Source organism: Rhea pennata, chromosome 4 (genome assembly GCF_028389875.1).
Source record: "Rhea pennata isolate bPtePen1 chromosome 4, bPtePen1.pri, whole genome shotgun sequence".
Classification (NCBI taxonomy): Eukaryota; Metazoa; Chordata; class Aves; order Rheiformes; family Rheidae; genus Rhea; species Rhea pennata.
The window spans coordinates 73,618,929-73,641,708 of NC_084666.1; the positions used below are offsets into that span (position 1 = coordinate 73,618,929).

Consider the following 22,780-nt stretch of genomic DNA (forward strand, 5'->3'; position numbering starts at 1 on the left):
GCTCATGGAACCCAATAAAAAAATGCCACCGGTTATAGGCAGGAACAGATATTCCAGAACCAGTTAATAAAGTTTATTTGTCTGGACATAAGGGAGCCATTAGAGAAGTGAAAGGAACAGTAACCTTTCTATCACCAATGCACACCCACTTTAAAAGCTTTCTGCACTTTTTGTTTATTCCATCCCACAATGGATGGACTGTTATTTTTTCAGATGTGGCCAGGTCTATTTTCCCATGAATGCATAACATATTTCCATAGCCTGTGTTTCTCTGCTACCATGCCCTCATTCTTTGCTTTGGATCCCTCATTAAAAGCTGCTGTGAAAACTGAAGGATCCTATGTTATTCTATACCCCAGAATGGAATTTGTTAATACTGAGTTCACAAATGCCAAAAGGATGACCCAGATTCGCAGAGAAACAGAAGGGAGAAAGTAGTTCACTGTTACTAGTGCATCATTTTGCTTGCTGTTGAGCACGAAAGACAGAACGAGAGAGGTATCCTACACAGACAGTGTACGGCAGTTTTAAGTCATCAGTTAAAATAAGGTTTTGAGTCCAGATAAAACATTTGCCTGGAATGGAGGTTTTTAGTTATTGAATGTTTCTGTGAGGACACAAGGAATGGGGGGAACTGTGCAAGTGTGTAGGAAACACTGAGTCTCTCACTCTTTGACAAGATCTCTTCACACTGACTGAGACAGCTTCCGTGTTAATTTGTAGTGCCTATTGTATTTCATTAATTGTGCCAGGACCATAGAAGGAAGTGATTTAACTTGCACTGTGCTTTTCTTTTTGAAATTCCTCCAGGGCCTCAGACTTTCAGGAGGTTTAAGGTCATCCTGGAGGCTAAGATCAAGTATACCTCATACCGATTTATTACATGACATTTGCCTTCCTTTTAGGACTCTACCGTGTGATGCTAGGGGCAAGCAGGAAGGAGGGCTCAGTCATTTCATGAATTTTCCATCTCTCAGCTGCTGAGACCAGAAATAAACTGTCATCCCTTACACACTATTCATGTCATGACTGCTGCTCTGCTACAAGAACAGGATGGGTATTTCAGCAGGTGACTGTCTTGCTGCCAAATACAGGTGTAAAACTGCACCGATGTAAATTCATCTCTGCAGTGCAGAGCTTCCATAGCTTGCGTAGGTACACTGCTGTGAGAATCTTAATGGAGCAGGGTCAGGACTTGAGGCAAGTGAAATGGGAGTACAACCAGGCAGAAATGAAATACGAAGACCAGAGAGCAAGTCTGTTTGAAAAGGCTGGATGAAAGCATTCATCCTGGCCTGGATTCTGCGTGCTATTAAAACATGACTCCAGGTAGATACTAGTGTTCTGCATTCACACAAAAGTGTTCGGCAGTGAAACCTAGCAGCTGCCATCTATAAACACTCCTGCCACACTTGCAAGAGGCAAACTCAAATGGAACTTAAGTTAAAAGATTACCAACCGACTGGACTCACCACTGAATTAAAGACTGCTCTGCAACTGTGAAGGCTCCCTCTCCCACCAGTAGTCATTATTTTGATATTTTTGCACACCATACAGTAAACTTTCATACCATACTTTTACCTCCTGTTCATACCAGTTTGCTTACATGGTAGCCAGCACAGCAACAGAACGAGATGAACACAGATGAACGACATAACAAATGGTCTGTTGAGTTGGATGTCCTTTAGGTGCAGGGAGTGCTGATGTTGCTGTGATGTTCTCGGGCATCTTCTGAGAAGGAGGTGAACTCCGTCCTCCTGGCCTGGTGAAGGCAGTCAGTCCTGTCAAGCTGGTGAAAGCTAGTCAAGTTAGTCAAGCAAAACTGAAAGGGTGACAACACCTTTTGTCTGGCCAATTTGTGATTAGAGGGGTCCAAATTGCTCATGGAACTACTTGTCCTGATGGAGGAACAGCTGAAGCCCAAGTCAGACCAAAGAGAGTGTAATTTCACAGTTCGAATCCCCACTCCCTCAAAAATACAGCGAGTCACCGTTTCTCTAACCACTGAAATCAGCTTGCCCTAGCAATTGTGAACAGCAGTGTGCTTTGGGAAGTGATGTGGTGAAAACATGTTCTGCTTTTCAAAAAGACACCTGACTGAGTCATGTCATTTAGGACTATATGCCACAGATGAAGATCTGGACCGCTGGGCTGAAGTCTTGCTAATAGGAAGAGATGCAAAGAAGAGCCTTTGCAAATCTGTTTCCTATCTCATGCAGCAATAAATAATATTGGAAAAAAATTGGTGAACCAGAATTACCTAGAGAAGAAACCTGAGGAGCTACAACCAGAACAAGAACAAACACAAAAAGAGATTTTCTCAATAAATACTCCAGAGTTCATATTTTTAAAAGTTAAGAGAATGCAAGTCTGGATAAAGAATGCTCCAGTGTGATTTAGAAATTTGGAATATGAGCTGCTTGGGTTTGTCTGCTGCATTTAATAGCTTTTAGTGACTGCACACACTTTGGAAATGAGAATTCAAGTCAGTATTTGGAAATAAAAGTTACAGCCTCCCTCTCCTCTGCACATCTTATATTTGCTGGCAGTTCCGATAGGACTTTGTACTGTTTTGTATGTCTGTCTGCTTATAGAATTTGGCCTCCTCTGCCTCAAGTAATTACTTTTTTATGCAGATGAAGTAGCCACCTGACATTTACTGTGAACTGGGTGATCTGTAAGTAGCCATCAGTGCTATTTTGTGAGCTGGCTAATTTAAAATAAATCCCACTTCAGTGTCTGACTAAACTTTGAATTCTCTTGCTGCGCAGAGATTCAGATATTGTTGATGGGCAAGAGGACTTAACTATGGGCTTAAAGCCATTCCCAGGCAGCATGCAAGCATGTAATTCTCACTGGGTAAAGTGTGCCTTTCTATACCTGGCTGAACTGTGGCACCCAAGTTGCTTAATGGATAAGCACATGCTTTGAGTGTCGCTTCATCAGGCCCTGCAAATGAATGCACATCTTCCAACCTCACCATCAAGAAAATCATCTGCACTGAGGTGAGAAATCCTTTTCACTGACATGAATCCTTGGATATCTCACTAGAATAACCCTACAGCTGATGGGAATGAGAGGTCTCTGTGCTGCAAAGACACCTTGGTCTTGCTGGAAGGAGGGAGGTTACAATTTATTAGCAGTATGGCTGTCTTTTGCTCTCAGACAGCAGGACTACATGTCAAGTAAACAGCAAAAGGATGTGAAAAATAGACCTGAGTGTTGCAAGGCTTCCCATTTCAACTGAAAACATCGTGATCTTGCAGGGATCTAGCTCTTGTAGTAGAATTATGTACTTTCTCACAGACCAAAGTGGACCTTGTTTCTCATTCTGAAAAGGTTAGCACAGGGCAATCCACTTAATCCTGAGACCGGCCCATCCCTACCTCGCTGCATTCTGCATGGCAGCGCACAGGAGTGCAGCGGTGGTTGTAATGGTAATGAAGGTTATTGCCTAGCCCACCGAACAGCCTTACTGCAAAATAACACAGCCAGTGGGACCTAAAGCATCTTTGCCCTACTGAGTTCAAGTAGTCTGGGACAGTATTCTCAAAATGAGGCTGCCAGGGGCTCAGAAGGCTTTGCAATATTTTAGAGAAAGAATTTTACAATTTTTTGTTCGTAGGTTTCAAGAAACATAACAAAAACAGAGCTCTAACACTGCGCAGCTCAAAATGTTTTTCTTCCTTCCTTAAGTATTTGACCTGCAAGTTTTACCCTGTTCGACCCTCAGAAAGCGGCACAAAGACAAAGGAATTCAAAGGGAGGCTCTTCCCAAACGCTCGAGCACCGCCGCCGCAGGGAATGCGAACAGACGCCCGGCTTACCTCAGAGCAAACCAGCTCCCTGGAAGCTGGCCTCACGCTTTTTTTCCTAACATGCAATTGTTAAGGAAACAGACCCTGGGGAGAGCAACTTCATGAGTGATATTGGTGCAAAGCACATTAGTGTGGTGTGTTAATTAATTACTAACTACGCCTCCTGAGGCAAGTGAATCAGCGGAGGGTATATAATTAAATGCAAGATTGTTTTGGATATATTTTAAACATTCTAGGATTCTCCTCTTGGAAAAAAAGAGGACATTAATGCTCAAAGGTAGTGAATGGTTCAAGGGAACCCAGCGAGTATCATTTTAATGGTAACCACTATTATCACATTTCAGCACAGAGCTTTTTAAACTGTTTACAAGATCAGCCTCTCCTCTGCTCTTGAAAGTTAAGCAATGACCCAAAGCATTGTTCAAATAAAGTCCTCAAGTGATAGAGAAGGAAACAAAGCCTACACAATCATCAAAATAACAAGAAATATGTGCTCAGTAAGTATGTATCCAAGTCCTTTTTATTGTGTGTTATTGGCAAAAAGTTTGAGTGACAGATTTCCAAGAATGCTCTTTTGTGTTGTCAGGGTAGTCACAAACTTACACATTAACTCAGCCTCTAACTTCCTTTCTAGGGTGCCAGTGGACAAATTCCCTAGCAAATAGACTCTCTTCCTGCTAGTGTGCAGCCCTGAAGCTTTAATTAGTTTAGTCTCTTGAGTGAGGGTTGTGTTATGTGTGTGTCCATATATCCTGCTTGGCAGTTCTGCGACAGATAATAGACCTGTCGCTCTGATTTACAGGTTCACCAGAGAAAAAAAGGGAATAACCAAATTAGCGTACAATGAATTAAGGCTAGAAACTTAATCCTGTGCTTTCCCATTTAAACCTTGCCATGGTTAGGCTGTTCTTGGTGTCAGATTATTATTTATAAAATTCCTCGGTGTGGTGTGAGTGGCCTTGGCTCTCATTCCAGGCCAAGGGATTCAGCCCAGTGCCAGGCATCCCAAAAGGGATGCTTGGCATCGCCTCCAGTGGAAGGAGAACCGGGCCGCTGCAGAGGGGTTCAGCTTCGAACGGTGCCTGGCCTTACACAACCTGCCCCATCTTTGCAGCGGACGTTTGCTGTGGTCCAGAACGACTAACCTTCAGCACTGCAGAGCCGTGCAAGATCGTGTAGGGGGGACATGTCTGATCCAAGATGCACCTTTTCCCCTCTCAGGCCTGACAGAGTCCTTGGCCAGGCTAATGCCATGGTGATGCTTCTGCTGCCAAAGCAAAGGACCAACATTGCATGAGGCGTGGAGGAAGCAAGCGGGAGGCTGAAGGGGTTGTGGGGGAGGCCAGCAGGACTCCGGGGAGTCGTGCAACTGTTCTTCGTACTGCGTCTCGGCCATGCTTTCCAAAACGTGCCCCCCTCCCCCCCATCCAAATAGTTGAGGGAATCGTTAGCTTCAGCAGAAAGAACCCCGTTCCTTCTCTCCTGATAGCCCAATCAGTCTAGCATATGCTCCCTTCTGGATAGAGGAAACATGGTTACTAAACAGTAACCCACATTCCCAATCTGTATGTTGGGGAACTACACTATCCAAAAGGCACAACATACAAGAAATCTGACATAAACACTGCACAGGCTAGACATGCTGCAATGATTAAAAGACAATCCTCAACATTCATTTCTAATTCTGCCAGCTACAACAAGGTAAATTCGTTGCAAGGATTTACAGGCAGAAAAAAGTTTTGCTCAAGTGTTTCTATTTTCTGTCTATAGTTGGCATACTCTGTGGTACTGCCCCAGTTACATACTCTTCTATTTACCTAGGCAGCATGAGAAAAACCCATTAACTCTGCCCTTGCCCACAAAATTTCCTATTGATGTTTTTGCCGAGATCATGACACCTGTGGTAACAGACTTCTCCTTACATCAGCAATCATCGGACAGCACCCATGCCACCACAAATTACATGTTTAAAATTCCTTTCACTTTTTTTTCCTTTTTTTTTTTTTTTTGGCAGCTTTGGGGTGGGCTGTGAACAGAAATAGTTTGATGGGCGTTAATGCCATTGTATAAATCTCTTCTCCGTCAGTAAGATCAAAATTAGGTTATTTTGGGCCAAATTCTTTTACCATTGTAAACTGACAGAGCTTCCCTGGCCTTCGAAGTAAACAAAGATGTTTATTTGCATTTATAACATCAGATGGGTGGCTAATTGCTTGGCATTCCTTGAAGATGCGAACAGACGGCAACATAACTGATGAACTATTACTATTTGTCTCAGCTGCTCTTAGGATAGAAGTAGCAGATTTTCTCTTCCGTGCCTGTTTTGTACTTGGAAAGCATAACTCTCCAGTTCCGAGCTCTTGAGGACGGCCAAGTAGAGGGCAGCTTTCCTTTTAGCGAGAACAAAATTATTCCACTGCTGAGGCAGTGTCCAGGCCAGCAGAACCTGAAGACACTATCACCTCAGAACAAGGGGTTGCTTTTGTCCTGCCAGCTGACGACGGGAACCGCTTGAGAAGGGGCTTCCAGAGCTGCAGCATCTGAAGCGCTGGGGCTGTAACCAGTCTATAATCTCGTGTGTTCATTTCTCAAGCTCCACAGTCAGATTTTTCTTCCTGCTGGGAAGGCTGCTCCTCAACCTCCCTTGTCTGGTGGTCTCATTTCAAACCACTTCACCCTGAGTTTATTCGGCCAGGTCGTATCTGATTTGTTCTCATGCTAATACTGCTCTTCAGTTTCAGTTAGCTTCTGCATTTGTAACCTTGTGTTTGCAGATAGATTGCTTCCTACTCTTATTTTCACTAGATGAATAACCCAACCTTATTTAGTCTCTTCCCATTAAATGAACTCTTCATTTCCCAACATCTGGGTGCCTCTCTGAGCCTGTTCTCACTCGGGATCCTCTTTTGCACAGATGGAAATCTCACCAGGGTTTGTGCAATGTGATGCCTTTTACAAAGACAATTCATACCAAGCTGTTGCTAATACTTTCAAATCTTACTGCTCCTCTTATTCACAGCTGATGAACTAAAATTTACAGCAATGCTTTTGTTGTAGTTCCTAAGCCCATAACCATGTGCACATTACTGCAGTACGTCCCCCACCTACCACTGCCGACCTCTAAGTCTCCCCAGTTCTTCCTCTAAGGCACAGCCAGGCTCTCCTGGAAAACACACATCACACCCACATTCCTTAGAGTGCCTCATTTATTCCTGTTTACCTCTGTTCTATTTCTTTGAGTGTGTTGCTCAGTCTTACCTACAACTCAATCCAGGTCAGACTAACAAGTCTGTAGGAGCCTGGCTTACTTTCCCCCTCTGAATGGAGACATGCCCATTTGCTAGGGCCAGACAGCACTGATTTCGCTCCGAGGTGGTTACCAAAGTTAATTGTACCAGTTCTTTCAGCATTTGGAAACACAGATTCTGCAGCAGTAAGTTGTCTGAATTCTGCTTCCACCTCAGATGGCAAGATTTCTGCTCAGTTCCCTTTCCCACCTGTATTCTCCACTATCAGGCATCATCATTACTTTCAAAATTTGCAGAAAGGAATCTTGGGAGGAAATAGGGAGCTCACACAACCATTATAATTCCCCATGTGAAGACTTACTGTGAAATACTTGCTAGATAACATAGTATCAGAATTCAGTAGTGGGGCGGGTGACCTTAAAGTTTTTCCCACTGAGATGAGGTAATTCATTCAGTTTCCTTATTACTGGTTTCTGGCAGCATTCATGTACTTCACCCCCCTGATGTGAATCAGCCAATATAATACCCTGCTGTGGCAAGGAGTTTTTATTAAGTGCTTGGACAAATAAAGCACAGTAACTTGAAAAGCTTCTGAATGTCAAGAGCAGAACACAGACTGCTTATATCGCTGCTTAGAAATCTGTAACGTAAATATGTTAAGAGAATCTCTCCAACTGTTTTCTGAACTCTTGACACAAAGTAGCTCCAGATTGATGCTTTACTTTCTCCTATTATAAAAGCTTATGAAGTCAGCAAATTTTGGAAAGGAAATAAAATGAAGCCCAACTTTGTCAGAGGAATTTAACTACCTTATCAGAGATCTAAAACTTATAATCAGTTAATGGAAATATATAATATAATAATGGAAGTGTGCTATGTTTTGCTTATTTGTTTATTTGCTTATTTAGATTATTGTTATTTATAATACTACTTAGAATATGCACTGCCAATCTATATTCTTCCAGCCTGGACACTTTAGGAAGCTTGCATTCAAAACTTCTTGCAGACCCTATTTTTATGTTAAATGGAAGATTCCTCCAACTGCTGCTCTTCCTAGACATACTTGCCATTCATGGTACACAGTTGTAAGTTTTAAAAACTTGAAACTGGTACAGAAAGCTGTCCCAGGTGAGATGTTCACCCAAACCAATTTGGTAATGGCCAGCCAAAAGCATGCTTGCAGCTCCACAGCACAGCGTGCACTCGCAGGGTAAGCAGTGCAGCAGAATCTAAATTCAGGGGACTGCAAGACAATTTGCACCTTGTTTGCACACTAGATATCTACCCTCTCTGTATGGATGACTTAAACCACTGATTTATACCTGCTCTTAGCTTTTAAAAAATGCATGCAGATGTGTTCAGAATCCGTGCTAAACCTTTCCTTGAAATGCAAGTATGTCAATGCAAATGTTAATCAGAGCTTTTTGTGGCAGGCAATGCTGCAGCAGCTCAGTCATACTGAGGAAATATATCCTTACCTCTAGGATGCAACAGAAAGCTGCCCCACTGTGATTCAGGCCCAAAATCTAAGTTCTGCTTCATAAAGACACATTTTAATAAATTAACATTTATTGAAAATATCACATTAGCCTTTATTTTGCTCATCTGCCTCAGTGCAAAATTAAGCTATTTAACATGTAAATTATAATAAGAGAACTGCAAGTAGCTTCATAAAATGAAAGACCAAATACACTTATAGGATCAGACTCTTTAATCTGGTGGATATGGAAGGGTGGGGTAGGAAGAGTTTGTTTTAGGGTCTGATACACAACCTATCTTGTTCTTTTAACACATATTTGTTATTAAAAGCCACTGTTTAGCAGTAGAACATGCATCTAAAAATTGACAATATGGGGCATCATCCATTAAATATACTACCTGTAGACAGGAATCATTAGGGATGAGAAAGATTAAAATGTAAAGAAAAGCACCAGGGCTCCAAGGCCCTTCTAGAATGATGCATTCTGCAGGGAGAGTGTAATGCCATTTGTCAGCACTCTACTGCGACATGCTGTAAGGACAAGTATTTGGTCCATTTATTGCATGTTTGCTGTAGAAATGCACTTCTTTGGAAAAGCAACCATCAAGGCTTTGCAAGTGCAGGGTTACTTCAGACACCCAATTTATTTGCCTGGGTGAGGACAACTTTCAGAACAGGCATGAAAGCAGAGGTCTCACTGAAGTTGCTGGTGCTGACTATGTGAGTGTGGATGTTCAGTCCTTCCATGTAGTTGCGGGTCTCAATGCTCTTCACAATGTTGTGCAAACCACTGATGATGGTTGGAGAGAGCTGCAAGGAAGCCAGATAAGGCAGTTCAATAAAAAGAAAAATAAATGCCCTGAGTGAAACCTCTGGCCCTCAGTAAGGTGCTGGACTTGGATCTTTTAAATGACAGTGATCTTCAGAGCAGGACCACACTAGGCACAGTCACTGGGGAGTCTAGCCACTGATTTCAACCCAAAAACTCCCTCTGCAGTACTGCAAACCATGGTTAGCTTCACTGCCAGCCCCCTGCTGCAATTTCCTGAGCAGGGAGGCCTGCTGTGACCAACTCTGCTGCACAGGGAACATGCAGAGTTAGTATGCCTTTGGGATAGGGCTCAAGTTCATCCTTCAGGAAAGATGTCCCTACAATGACTAGCCCTCTAGCAAAGCCCTTAGAGACCCAAGTTCAATCCTTTATCCTGTCACAGACCTCCTGCAAGGCTTTGGAAAAATCTTCCAAATTATTTAAACATCTCATTTCCAGTAAAGTCAGCGAGCCTCAAATGCCTACAACTTTGGAGATGTTTTTGAGCCTAGGCTTTGCAAGACTAATGCTCTTGGCTGGAAGTGTGGGAGCCTGCACTGCCTGCTCATTCTGCCAGCAACCGGGGACAGGGACCCTCCTGAGGCATTCACCCAGTGCCTAAAGCAAGGAGCTCTGGTGTCCGTCTCAGCACAGTCCCTGCACACTGCTACAAAATCAGCATCATGACACCACAACGCTGAAGTCTGCAGAGGTGCCCGGGGCCAAGCATCCTACCTAGCCATTACTGTGAAATGCCTGGAAACATGCAACAAAAAAAGTGAACCATGCTTCTCAGAAGGAACAAATATCTTTAACAGATCAAAGAGGGGCCCAAACAACTGGCGGATTTCTTGGCTATAATTTGCATTATCTTATGGGGAAAAAATGTAAAATCAGAACTTACTGTCTGTTCCCTAAGTTTGTCATATAGAAACTCCAGGCGTTTATTTGCATCATCCAGTTTCCTCTTGGTTTGCTGCAAGAGAAAAACACATTAAAATCAGAATAGTGTTCTGAATTTCACTTTTTTGTAATAAGTCACTTAATTGCAAGACCACCTGTGCAACACAATTCCTTTGTCATCACCATTCTCCTAACACCTCTGATTTCTCTAGGAAAGATAAGATGACATCTCTAGCTACCTAGAGTAGCAGAACTTCAGAGGTATATCCCAGAAGGTACCAGTCATTTGCAAAACCCAGTGGCATATCTGATACAGTCAATGTAACAGAAGTACAAGCTACAGAAGGAAACTTGCTTCTGTATTTAACTGGAAAGCACTGTTTGTTGGACATAAGATACTACCAGAATCAAGTATACAGCAATACCACTCAGAACTTAAGGCCAAGCACAGTCACTGAAGAATGAATATAAAACAACCCTCAATCATTTAGAGCAAATTCTACTTACATTTTTTCCATCTACTTGTTCTTACAAACAGCTACAGAAATAGGAGGCTTTACTCCAGAACAATCAGAAAGAAAACAAACATTCAATTATCCAGGGTATAATTACAGTAACAAAACCAACAAGGTCAACAGCATTAAAAATGGCATCGGTGCATATGGGTACTGGAACTTCCTCTTAAATCTGTATGTGCATCAATCCATCTTTACTTATGTAGTGCAACTTCCTCTGGCTGCTGGAGAAGTTTCCCTGCACTCAATCATGGCAGAGACTCAAAGCAAAAAAGCCTGAGGGAATGCTTCTGCGCAGGTGTGAACACAGACAGGTGGCTCCCTGCTGTGCCAGAAATTAGGGAAGGCTGTTCATACAGCAAGAGGCACAGAACAGAATATGGCACATGAATCTTTCAGACCATGTGTGCAAGTCCCTTGAGTGATATTAATGCTGTCAACAGACTGAGGCAAGTAAGGAGAAAGTACCCAGGAGGAGCAGGTAAGAGGCAGGCTTTTGGATTCTCTCTCAGATACATGACTTTGGGACAACTGTTTCAAAACCTGTGACAGGATGTGCACAGTAACTTCATTTTACAGATGGGTAAACTGAAGAGAAACGAATGTGTTCACTAAACAGCAAGAAACCTCCGCAATTAAATGAAGTCAGGTGGAAGAAGTGCAAGTAGTTTGTTGTCCTGACTCCCTGCTTCCCGTCCTAGTCTCTAGGCAGTAACAGCTTTCATGTTGCCATTTTCCCCCTATGATATATAACAACCTAGCTGTGTCTGTATATGCGCTGACAATAACTGACATACAGAGTCAGGGCAGCAGTTCTCATTACCGTGCGCCTGGAACGCATGCCCAGCCTAAGAAAACCAGAGAGCATTAACAAGTAAGGCAACAAATAGTGCTGGCATAGCAGAAAAGCAATCCTTCGGTGCAGATGGTGTGAATTGAATGTTTTTGTCTTCATTGCGTGCTGATGTCTGGGAGAAGGGAGAAAATACACTCACAGGAGGAAAAAGCCCGAGGGTCTGTACAGTGCCTGGCTTCTATCCTTCTGCTCTGCAGGGTGTTTTTTAAAAAAAGGCTTTTGAGCAAATCAAACACTACTGCACTGTACAGAGTCTGTCCAAAAGAAGTGCATGGCCTCCAGAAGCTTCTGCAAAGGAGTGTGCGAGTCCCACTGTTGGGATGACACCCAAAATGAAAAGGTGGAGCAAGCACACGCACATCTCAAGTCAGAACTACAGAGCCAGCTGAAATGGTACAGCAGACTTAAAAACGACACTGAACAGCCAGTGTGCTGCCGTGCTGCCACAGAGCCCTCTGGCAGCTCAGCTCCTGGTAGCAGTAACAGGAGCGTGAAGCCTGTGCTGCTGACCACACACATTTAGTGCAGAGTCCTCCACACACCACCAGCCTGTCTTTCATCATCACCTTTCAGCATGCATGAGCTGAGCAGTCAGCAGCTGTGCTTCAGTGCAGTGTATTTACTGACCACTAGAAAAATCGAGAAGCTATGAGACTGAAGGCTCATTTACAAAAAAACATCTGTCATAAGAAATGTTTATCCTGTCCAGCTCTAGTGGGTGTGTTGCAGCTCACAGCCTTTTCACTTCACTGCTACCCATTGTTTCCTTCTGAAACAGTTTATCATCAGAAATGACACATCACCAATCAAGACCTGAAACATGTACTCACATATGTAAGCCTCAGCTCAGACATGGCATAACACCAGCTGCTTCCTGTCCCTAATCATGAGCAGCAGTGAAGCACATGAACAAGATGTCCTCTCTGGCCAGGCGGGTGCAGGGCATACCTCATCAGTGCCCACCTGATGGGAGGAACAGGAGTCCTTTTTCTCTAACCACCACAGGGTCAAAACCTCAACCCCAACCAATTCCAACCCTCCGGAGGAGAGGGCAGTGGAGAGCTGCGCAAGAGGGGGTTGTGATGGGGTGACACAACCCATCCCCTGTGCCCAGAATCAGCAGCAGCATCTTGCTCTCTGCATGAGGAGGGCAGTGATGATCCCCAGTCAACATCCTCAGGCACCTGGGCTGTCAGCAGGGCTTTGGTCAGACTCAAAATGACCATGTCCTCAGTGCATGTAGCTTTGCTATGCATTGCTTGTGGCTACTCAAAGCAGCCCTGGTACAGAAAAAGCAACTCCAGCAGGAGAGGCTGCGATAGCTACCTGAGCAACAGAAATCAGTATGCTCATCTGAACACAGGCCTGCTCCAGGAATGCTGCAGAGACCTACCGGATCCGAGGCAGACAGCAGGCACCTCTGGATAAGAGCTTCAAACGTGGTCTTCAGAATAAGGTGCTCCTCAGGGATGGGCTTCTTGGTAATCTTCTCTGTTGGCAGTGCCTGAACATGCTGAAAAACAGAACAGATGAGGCTTTTTCAGGTCATTCTGTGACCACATGTAGTTTTAAACTAAATCAAGCTATTAGCCATCTTGGCACCATCTCCCCTCTTCCCTGTGGGTGTGCTGAGGAGACATTATCAGCATCTGCCATCCGTCCCTCTGAAGAGCTGCACAGTAGTGGAAGGAAGGACTTTCTTGGTCCCTACTGATGACTGTGTTAACAGTCAAGGGTTACTTTGCAGCTAGATGAAGATTATAGTAGCAAAGTGCCAGCACGGTGCAAAGCTAGTGGTTAAAGACTGAACAGTGCATTTTGAAGTACAGGACGCTACTCAAAGCAGCCAACAGCACTACAAGCTGTCCTGCGGGGAATGCAAAAGGGACCTTCTGCCGTCAGTAACAGATACAGACAAAGCAGTTGCTGCACTGCCGTTTTAACCTGTCTGCTAAACCCTGCTGAGCCACGGCTGCACTCTCCCACCTCCGTGGGAGCATGGCCTGTTCAACACACTCAGAACAGACTCCTTACTAAGGAAGGGCAATCAAATCCAGTTGGCTTGTACTGCATCTGTTATTAACATGACACCATTTTCTGGCGTGGTCAAGGCCTCAAACAAGTAGAAGAGGTTCTTCTGTTCCGCACCTGGCCAACAGGATCCTAACCCACAAGGCTCCACTGATACAGAAAACAAAGCCATGCAGCACTAGGGTTACCTTACCTGGATGGCATTGCCGATTGGGGCTCCAGGGGCCCCCTCTGTGCTGGTTTTGGAGACAGCAGGAGGCACGATGCATGGCCCCAGGGACTGGGGAGCAGGCTGGTATGGGTTCTGCAGCACGGGCTGCCCTGCAGGGAGATGCGGAGGCTGGAAGCTGGGTGCACCAACGGGTGGTGTTGGAGCCGGAGGCTGCTGCATCTGAGATTGTGGATCTGCCAGCGGGTTCATGATGGGGGAAGTGATGGGAACTGGGGGCATGAAGTTATCGGGAACCTGGCGAAAAACAAACTCCATGTTTATCCCGTCATCACAGCCGCACCACAACTCCCAGCAGGGCGCAACACTTAGCTCCCAATGACCAGCCTGTCTTCCCAACCCACAGAACTTGGGAGCTCAGCCAGGCACAGAGCTGAGCTGCCAGGCTTTACCAAGAGAAGCAGGCGATACAGGGTTTTACTTTGTTGACAAGAACCTGTTCCTCTGGGAGCAGCTGCACGGGCAGCACCACCCCGGGGCAATCATGTCCTCCAGCGTTCCCAACCCTGTGCGCTCTGCCTGTCCTCCTGTCTGCACAGGGCAGGGGTCTGCTCAGCCTGCTCTGGTCACAAGGGCTGAAGGTCAGAGCAACTCACTCAGCTAAGGGCACAGAACAAAGGCTTGGCAGACCACCACTAACGGAACAAGCGTCTGCACTACGGCAAACTAACCTGCACCTAAAGCAATTCTTACTATTGGTCATTATAAATAAGATTTTAAAATCTTATTTTAACAACTTTTTCCTGGTAGTCTTGTCAATGTACACAGGTCACAGCTAGCAACATGCACCAAATAAAGCTTTTGAAAGGCTTCTGAGCTTCTGGCAAACAGGCTTGCACCAAGACAGACGACTGCATTTCACACTCATCCCTAAGCATCTGCCAGTCTTTACACATGAGCACCTCAGATTCAGAAAGTGTTTTGTAAAGAGAAGAGATGACTAAGACAGACGCTAGTCTGTTGCAAGGAATACAGGAATCAAAACCAAAGTAAGGACTCTCATGAAAACGTGCACATTTCTCTGGGTGTGCATGGGAAGAAAAAAGATTACAGGACACTGAAAGCTACCCTGAATCAGTGATGTCAGAATTAAAACAGTCTTTTGGAGAGTAAGAAAAATACTCCCATTACACAACCACCAACAGTTATAAAAGCAATGAATCACAGCAGTAAATTTATGTGCTGTGAATACTAAGTTCCTAGGTGGAGAACACTTGAAAATTTTGCTTTGGCTTGAAATGCAAGCGTCTTCTACATTACAATAGCAGATGTGGCAAGTCATTTCATAATAGCCTAAACCCCACCTCCTCACAGAGCGGACCTAAGGGAAACATGAGCCTTTTTGATGGAGGTTGTTAAATACTCAAAAAAGCTACAGGACAAGCCGCATGACTCCTCATTTAGAGAGTCAATTCTCAACATTTCATTACGGCAGAAGCTGCAGTTGCAACAAACATACAGCAGTAGCAGACACTGCTTCCAGAAGGATTTTTATCAAGTTCTAGGGTCAGTTATTCTCACCAGCGATGTTCTCCCTCCCACCCAAGGGCCCAGATGTCTCTGAAAGGCGGCATGCTGACAGCTGTGGGACACGTGTCCAAGCACTGAGGCAGACAGGAGCAAGCAAAACTTCCTCTTTCCAAAAGCTTCATCTTGAACCCCAGAGACCAAGCCCCAAAGGCAGACACCTCTGCCTCCACCTTCACCCACCTTGCTGCCCCAACGCCCTCCCCCTCCCCACCATGGAAGCTCTACAGAGCCCAGACCGACCCTTGCTTCCCAAATGCACTAGACCCAGAGAGCAGCAGGCAACACTGCAGCGAAAATGTCCTAAAGCAAAGCAGCACAGGGGACAGGAAGGCTCACGCTGCTGTGCCAAACATTCCCAACTACTACGTCCTGCTGCAATCTAAATCTTTGTTAAAAAAAAAAAGAAAAAAAAAAAACACCCAAACCCCACTACATTGTCTGTCATGAACATTGTCTTACTCTCATCAGATCTCCCAGGGTCAGACCCTTAATCAGGATAAATTGCTTTCAGCTCCAGAAGTCAGTAATGTGTAACAATTTGCATGGCCTTTTCATTTTGCTTAAGCCTCATCTCCCACATAACTCATCTGTTTTTCTGCAGATAAAAATAGTCCAAGGTATTTTCTTCCCTCAAACTAGGATCAGTGTCATTAATAACAACCAAACCAAAAGCCACCATCTCTTTAAAGGTTTAAATGTTGAGGGAGATGATTCATATTGGAAGGGCACAAAGGCAATTTCTGTTCATGGGATACAGATTCTGTTTGCTGCTAACCCTTCTTGTTTCTTTGCCTGTCAACACATTTCCCAGGAGCAAGCTAAGTTACTGCTTTTCAAATGGACCACACTCAATTGCGTTGAGACGGAGTTTCCTAGAGTACCTTCTTCTTCTTGGCAGCTCTGTTCAGAGCAGGAGGGTCATTCCAGCCGTTCTGAGGCCCTGGGACAAAAAAAGGAAGAAAGACTGTAAATATCTTGGAGGAGGAGAACGAGGCCGCTTTGCTGCACTGCCCCTTCAGAGCTCAGCCAGGGCCGCTCCGCGCCGTGGCTGCACCACCGGAGGTTTCGCGCTGCTAGGCAGCGCCCGTCCCCACGGCTCTGTCCTTCACTGAAGAACAGCCCAGGCCCTGAGCTAGCCAGGGCCTCTCAAAGCCCCAGTAATCAAGTCCTCTGCGCTGTGTCTCCCTCTTCCTTACACACCATACACCCTATCGGCACCCACCAAGTTAAGCCCCTAAGACTAAGTGTGAAAAAAAACAATTTAGTATCCTCTTCTCCCGCAAGAATTTTAAACCTAACACTGAAAAGACAGGTAGGCAGGAAAATTGTGCCTACCATGGCCAAAATAGAGCTTTGTCAGATAGACAGTGTATATTAACGCTTCAGTTACCGGTGAAGGTTTCTCCCCACCCTTACATTAGAACAAATTAGAGCAGTCTTCTGAACAGTTTTTGCATGATCATTGTAATGTTGTCATAAAAAATTTATCAGCAGCAGAGACCTCAGAAACCATTGAGGAACACCAGCAAGTCACACAAATTTCCTGAGTGCTGCTGCTGCAATTGTAACACCGCAACAGCTTTTTACATTACATTATGCTGTGTTCCCGGCAACACCACATAGAAAGAAGAGGCACAAAAGGCAACAGGAGACTTGAACATTTCCAGTCAGATTCACCCAGCCACCCTAGAGATACAAAGGAGCCATAAACCAGGTTTCCCTGGCCAACTACATCAGATTTATGAAGGCTCTGTGTCCTGAGGGCAGAGCAGAGCTGCTAGGGGAAGCTGGTGAAATCTAGCTCTTCGCACCAAGGCCAATTCCTTTGAAACAGGAAGAAGAATGTCTGTGCAGAAATCACTTCCAGTCAGCCTGGGGTGTTTTTCTTTTAAGAAGCCTTAAGCTCTTCAAAGAAAGTGCACACTGTCCATCTGCAAGATTTGTATCCCAGAGCTCAGGTTAGTGCGTTAGAAACAGTTCCCATCTTGTCACAGAGCACATGTAACTGGGATCACAGCATTTTTATCTCAGCATTACTGCAGCCCCACTGAATAATCAGGACTTATTGCACAAAGCCACAGAAAGGCAACAAAACCACATCCCCACTCAATGGACTTTTAACCACACTGTTTTTCACTTTGTAAATGACAAAATGAATTTATATAGCAGACTGCAACATCACTGCAGAATTAGCCTGTCTTGAAATTTCATTTGCTCCTAAGCCTTTTTTAAACAATTTCCATATCAGAATATGTTGAAGGGGTAAATGAAAAACAAGCTTAAACCCCTTTCATATCTGATTTTTCCATTAACCGAAGGCAGTGCCATCTCCTGACAGCCATTTATCTCAGGAGTTCTGCCCCTCTATCCAGAGCATCCCTTCCCAGAATATTTCCAATATAGGAAGTCTAATTTCTGCAGTGCTGATAATGAAAATACATTATGAAAACCTCCCAGACTGTTGCTGCTATTGATTTCTTGGAATAATCTGCTTGAAGGAAAAAACAAAAACCCACAAACAGCATTCATTTCTGTGATTAAAAACTCCAAATATGTTATTGGTTTTAATTAAGGCATTACAATTGATTAGATTAAAGAGTCAATGGCAAACAGCATTGCATTTAATGTTCTCTGAAGAACATACGCATTGCTGATGTCTGTTCAATTAATTTCATGTAGCAGCTGTAATGATTTTCACATTACATGGTACCTAGTTCACCTGGTAAGGGAGAGGCCTGGTCTTGAGTTGGCAGGTTTTCTGCAGATAAAAATGCAAAGAGATCTAAAAAATAGTTTAAGAACTACAACAACCTGTCTGATTTTTTTTATTAGCAGTTTAATTTCAATAAGCAAGAGAGGTCAGGAGAAAAAAAAAAAAAAAGCCTAACCCAACTACAATGCTGATCTAGAGGAAAACTAATTGTCCAACCCACCCTGTGGCATTGCTTTTGTTTGCTTTCCCTAAAAACAAGCCTGGATATCTTCCCATGCAGTAAATCAGTGTTTCTAGTTGCTTCTAACAAACATTGAAGAATCCTGGCCCACTTTTCTGAATTCTCACTTTCTATTCTTAGCAGCCAGTGGAACTGACAGACCATTACTCTTAATCTCCTCATCATCATTTTACCTTTCTAGAAAGCTTTTAAGGAGAGGCTTAAAGCTACTTGACTTCAAGGGGATGTCAAGTTTTCCCCTGAATCAAGGCTCTCTCATGTGCACCCAGCATGGCAAAAATGTCACATTCATAGAGGAGCTGTACATCTGTGTGAAAAGACAAGTTGCCTGCTCAGAGTGAGCTGCAAATCCAAAAGGCAAAACACTACTGCTATTTTGAAGAGAAACAGGGGGATGAGACAACTACCATGGAATACTCAAGTCCCTGGGGTGGTTTTAATGCACTTATAGTTCTAGTACAAATGTTTCCCTCAACTCAGATCTGTGCTATCACTATTTCAAACAAGATGCAACACTCTGGAAATTCAAACTCTCTTCAAGGCAGGCTCAGAGATCTTCTGCAGCCAAAGTGAGACAGTTCGAGAATGAAATTAAGTGTGGGCTTAGCCACTGATGGAAGCTCCAAGCTGTGCTTAACATACTCATTTTTATATACTTTTGCAAAAAAAAACCCTAAGAAAAATAAGAAAAAACTCTTTAAGTAAGAACATACTTAACTGCATGCTAGGTCAGTGGCCAGATGCTTTCCAAGACTTTGAATTCCTAGTTTTCTCCCCTCCATCTTAATGCATCACATTTGCAGAGTGAACATCGTGTTCCCAAATCAGATTGTCGTAACACACAGAAGCACAGCATTCCAAAGCCAAGATGAGCAGAACTATATGCTCTGCACCAGAACATTGAGAGCTACAGGTGAAATCTGCTTGTAGCTATAGATTTGTGAGCTCTATATAGTCATCTACAAAGGCATCTAAGTGACACAGTGCCCCTGAAAAATTTGCTGATGGTTAAGCATATACTGTGTACTTTCAGTATACAAAAGGAAATTTTTCCTCTTCCTGTTTGTATGATCTTTCAAAGGAATAATCTAAAAGCCGGAACTGGACAGAGTGTGTTCTTAGCTTTATCTAAATATTTCTCTCAGCTGCAGGTAGACAGCTGAGATCCAGCAGCCTGACGCCATGGATCACATGTAGCCATGGACCTCGTGGTGCACGGAAGCCCACCCCTTCATTTAAGGTCAAAGCCACAAATTTTTTTTTTTTCTTTAAATGCCGAGTTCCAGTTCCTGAAAGCCTGACACTCTGTACTTGCTGTCCACTCATCACAGCTGCTGGGCAAAATGTAAACAGCAACATTAATTCTCAGAAAACTTGATAAAAAACATAGTACAGACAACTTAAGTCTGAAATGAAATCTAGTAAGGCAATGCTGATGAGTGATTCAATTCTTCTACTAACATGACCTAGGAAAAATGTTAGACCACAGTCAGTGTGGACTACAAAATGGTTTTAAAAGTAGACGAATATTGTCATTTACATCCTCAATTTCTGTTGTCCAAAACAGAGTGCCTTGTCGCTCTGTGAGCCATATGGATTATGTCACTTCCTGGTTAATGCAAGAAACTTACGTGACAAGTCCCTGAAGTGCCTACCAGTGACGCAAGTACAGTAGTAAAATGGATAAGAAAGAACAATTTTCTTGTTCCTTGCATTTATTTGAAGGCACAGAAGCAATACTGTCTGCATTATAATGTGCTGCTCCACATCCCCAGCTTAGAAAACTTCCCAACAACTCTTCTACCCATTTTAATAATCCCTCTGATTATTTAATAACCCCTCTGATTTCTGCATGAGATGTAAGTTACACTTGCCCTATCACATGGAGTCAGGAGAAGTCCCACTACTGTATCTCAAAGGGGGAACAGAGAAGACACCATGTCTGGCTGCAGAACAGAGGGAAACACCAGCTACCTCAACAAGGCTGTTTACTTGGCTGCCACACCACACCGATCATCATTTGGACAGAGGCCAAGACTGCTTCTTCCATAAACATGTGCACATGTGCCAACACTGTCACGATCAGCGTAGGTTCCCGGCCTCACAGGCAGCAGGAGCATCTACTTGGAGCACCTCTGTGACCAGCACAAAGGTAACAAGCCTTTTCTGCAATGCCTCACTGCAGAAGACTTAAGAGGGAGTCACAGTGCCTTAAGGCCTGGCAGCAGAGACACTGTCCCCAAAACACACCTCAAATACTGGCTAGTAATCTCCCTGCTACCTGCTCCCAGGGGCAGTCCTTGGTTCTCCAGCTGGACCACCTGACTATAAAGGACATGTTTAGAACAAGACTGCTCGTAGCTCCACCTCAGCATGACATATTCAAGACTATCGTTTCAAATCTGGCTGAGAACCAAAGGCTGCTAAAAACGACACAGGTTTAGCACGAGCAGGGTCACTCGACCACAGCAAACAGCTACATTCAAGGGTGCCTGCGTGACCCAGGGAGCCCTTCTTCCTCACCTTGGCAGCGTGCTCTTAGCATGCATGCTCAAATGTGCTCTTACAGGCTAACATACACATGCTTTAGATGAACAACTAGCAAGGCCATGTAAAAGCATTTCTAAATCACCTCTGATCATTTTTTAAGGCCTTCATAGCTACAGTAAATCCCATCACACTAATGGTTAGGAAAAAAACCCCAATGAAAATCAGGTGATTCCATGGAAAAATGTAGTGATTCTGTATGAAATGCTTTTAAAATTAAATATGTAGCAAATAGTGGGCTTGACCTGCCTCTTATGAGGAGATGCAATGAGAAATTGCATTTACAAACTTGTTCTGCAAGAGCACCCACGATTTTTCGCTCTAGCTACACAGTAGTTTGGTGCTGGCCTCATAACATTACAACTGTGCCACCATCCATGATCAGTAGATGATAATCTCACAGCAACATGGTGCTGTAGCAGTGTCTTAAGCAAAACAGGAAAAGGCTCTGTGTCCATGGCAAGGTCTGACTCAGAGAAAGACAACCGCCCACACTGCTGGGGAAGCACTCGCTGCAGCGACGTAGCTGTATTAGCACCAGACGAGGAGGAAAGATGATGTGTTTTAGAAATGCTGTGAATTAACCTCAAAGCACAAGCAAATTTACTGTGAAACATTCGCAAGGAAAACATGCACACGTAACCCCGAGTGAGCAAGCAAAACCTTCTCCCTTCCCTGCTCACCCTCCCCCCGTTCAAGCGCAGACCTGTTCTCTGGGATGCAGGAAGATCACTGGTTGCAGGCAGAGTACCTGTTGGTCCAGTAGGTAACGCATAAGCCACGGAAGTTGCTGGAGGTCCTGGCCTGCCATGCTGAAAGGATGCACCAGAAGGAGGCAGAGGGCAGGAGGAGGCAGGATTCAAGCTGGCTGGAGAGGGCTGAGGCTGCCCGGGGTACAGCGGGGAGGGCATGGTGTGGGAAGGGGCAGAGGGTAAGTACGGAGGGGTAGGGTTAGGGGCAGGGTTAGTGTAAGAGGCTGAAGCAGGGGCAGTGATAGGCTGCTGAGGCTGATAGACAGCTGGTCCCCCTGTTCCGAATGAGTACTGCTGTGTGGCCTGATACGCTACAAAGGGGGAGAAAAGGAGAGATTCAGTCAGTGAGTTTGTAACAGAGGGGGCAGGTTTCAGCTCTGCTTCCTTCACCATCTGACACTCCTCTCCTCCTGTACCTTCCCCCTCCAGCTGGTTATCCGGATAGCCAGGTCCCACTCCTACATGATCACTTGTATTGGAGGACTGCTCAAAACCTCAGCTGCAGGAGCAGGGAGACAGAAAAGACTGCCTCAGCCACAGGGACTTCCTTCTCTCCCCGGACTCGCTGCCCGCAGCTGCCACTCAAGGCACTGCCAGAGAGGCAGGGCACTGCTGCTTCGGGGCTTTTCTGCAACACTGTAATCCTCCGTGCCGCATCCAAGAAGTAAAATGCCGGTCCCAGATTTGCACAAGGAGAAACTCCACACCAAGGAAATGAACAGCAGTGTCTGGAAGTCAGTGCAAGCTCACAGCCTCTCCTGGCAGGCCCTGAGGCTTTACTTTACCAACTCTGCTCTCACCATCTGTCCTTGAACCACTTTCTCCTAACTTCTGCCTGTACTTCCAGACTCCTGAACATGCTACTGCACTCTCCCCTTCCTAGCTCACCTCTACCACTGCCTTTATTCCCCATTTCCCCCTCAATCCCTCTCCCCTTTCTTGACGGATTCCCAGGGAGAACTGTATAGGCCTAAAAACATAAATAAGTCAGGTCCCTGCTCACCAGCTCTGTGCCACTGCTCCAAGATTCACTTGGGGGTTTGACTCCAACACTTCAGCTCTACGAGGTGCCAGTTGAAAAGCAAGTCTCATTTGTTGGCAGATAC

The 22,780-nt window shown here is 44.6% G+C and overlaps 1 protein-coding gene across 16 annotated transcripts in view; it reads right to left on the minus strand.

Annotated features, from left to right (window-relative positions):
* Positions 1 to 8,633: 8,633 nt before the first annotated feature.
* Positions 8,634 to 22,780, minus strand: part of SEC31A (SEC31 homolog A, COPII coat complex component) — a 46,789-nt gene continuing 32,642 nt past the window's right edge. For 5 of the 16 annotated variants that reach the window (XM_062574289.1, XM_062574297.1, XM_062574293.1 and 2 more), the window contains 7 exons: positions 21,629 to 21,985; positions 18,141 to 18,179; positions 16,303 to 16,361; positions 13,856 to 14,128; positions 13,025 to 13,144; positions 10,262 to 10,333; positions 8,634 to 9,356 (listed from right to left, as the gene is read on the minus strand). In XM_062574289.1, the coding sequence (XP_062430273.1) occupies positions 9,177 to 9,356; positions 10,262 to 10,333; positions 13,025 to 13,144; positions 13,856 to 14,128; positions 16,303 to 16,361; positions 18,141 to 18,179; positions 21,629 to 21,985 (1,100 nt within the window). In that variant the 3' untranslated portion in view covers positions 8,634 to 9,176. The remainder of the gene's footprint in view (positions 9,357 to 10,261; positions 10,334 to 13,024; positions 13,145 to 13,855; positions 14,129 to 16,302; positions 16,362 to 18,140; positions 18,180 to 21,628; positions 21,986 to 22,780) is intronic. The other 11 variants (XM_062574298.1, XM_062574295.1, XM_062574294.1 and 8 more) reach the window with 3 other exon arrangements.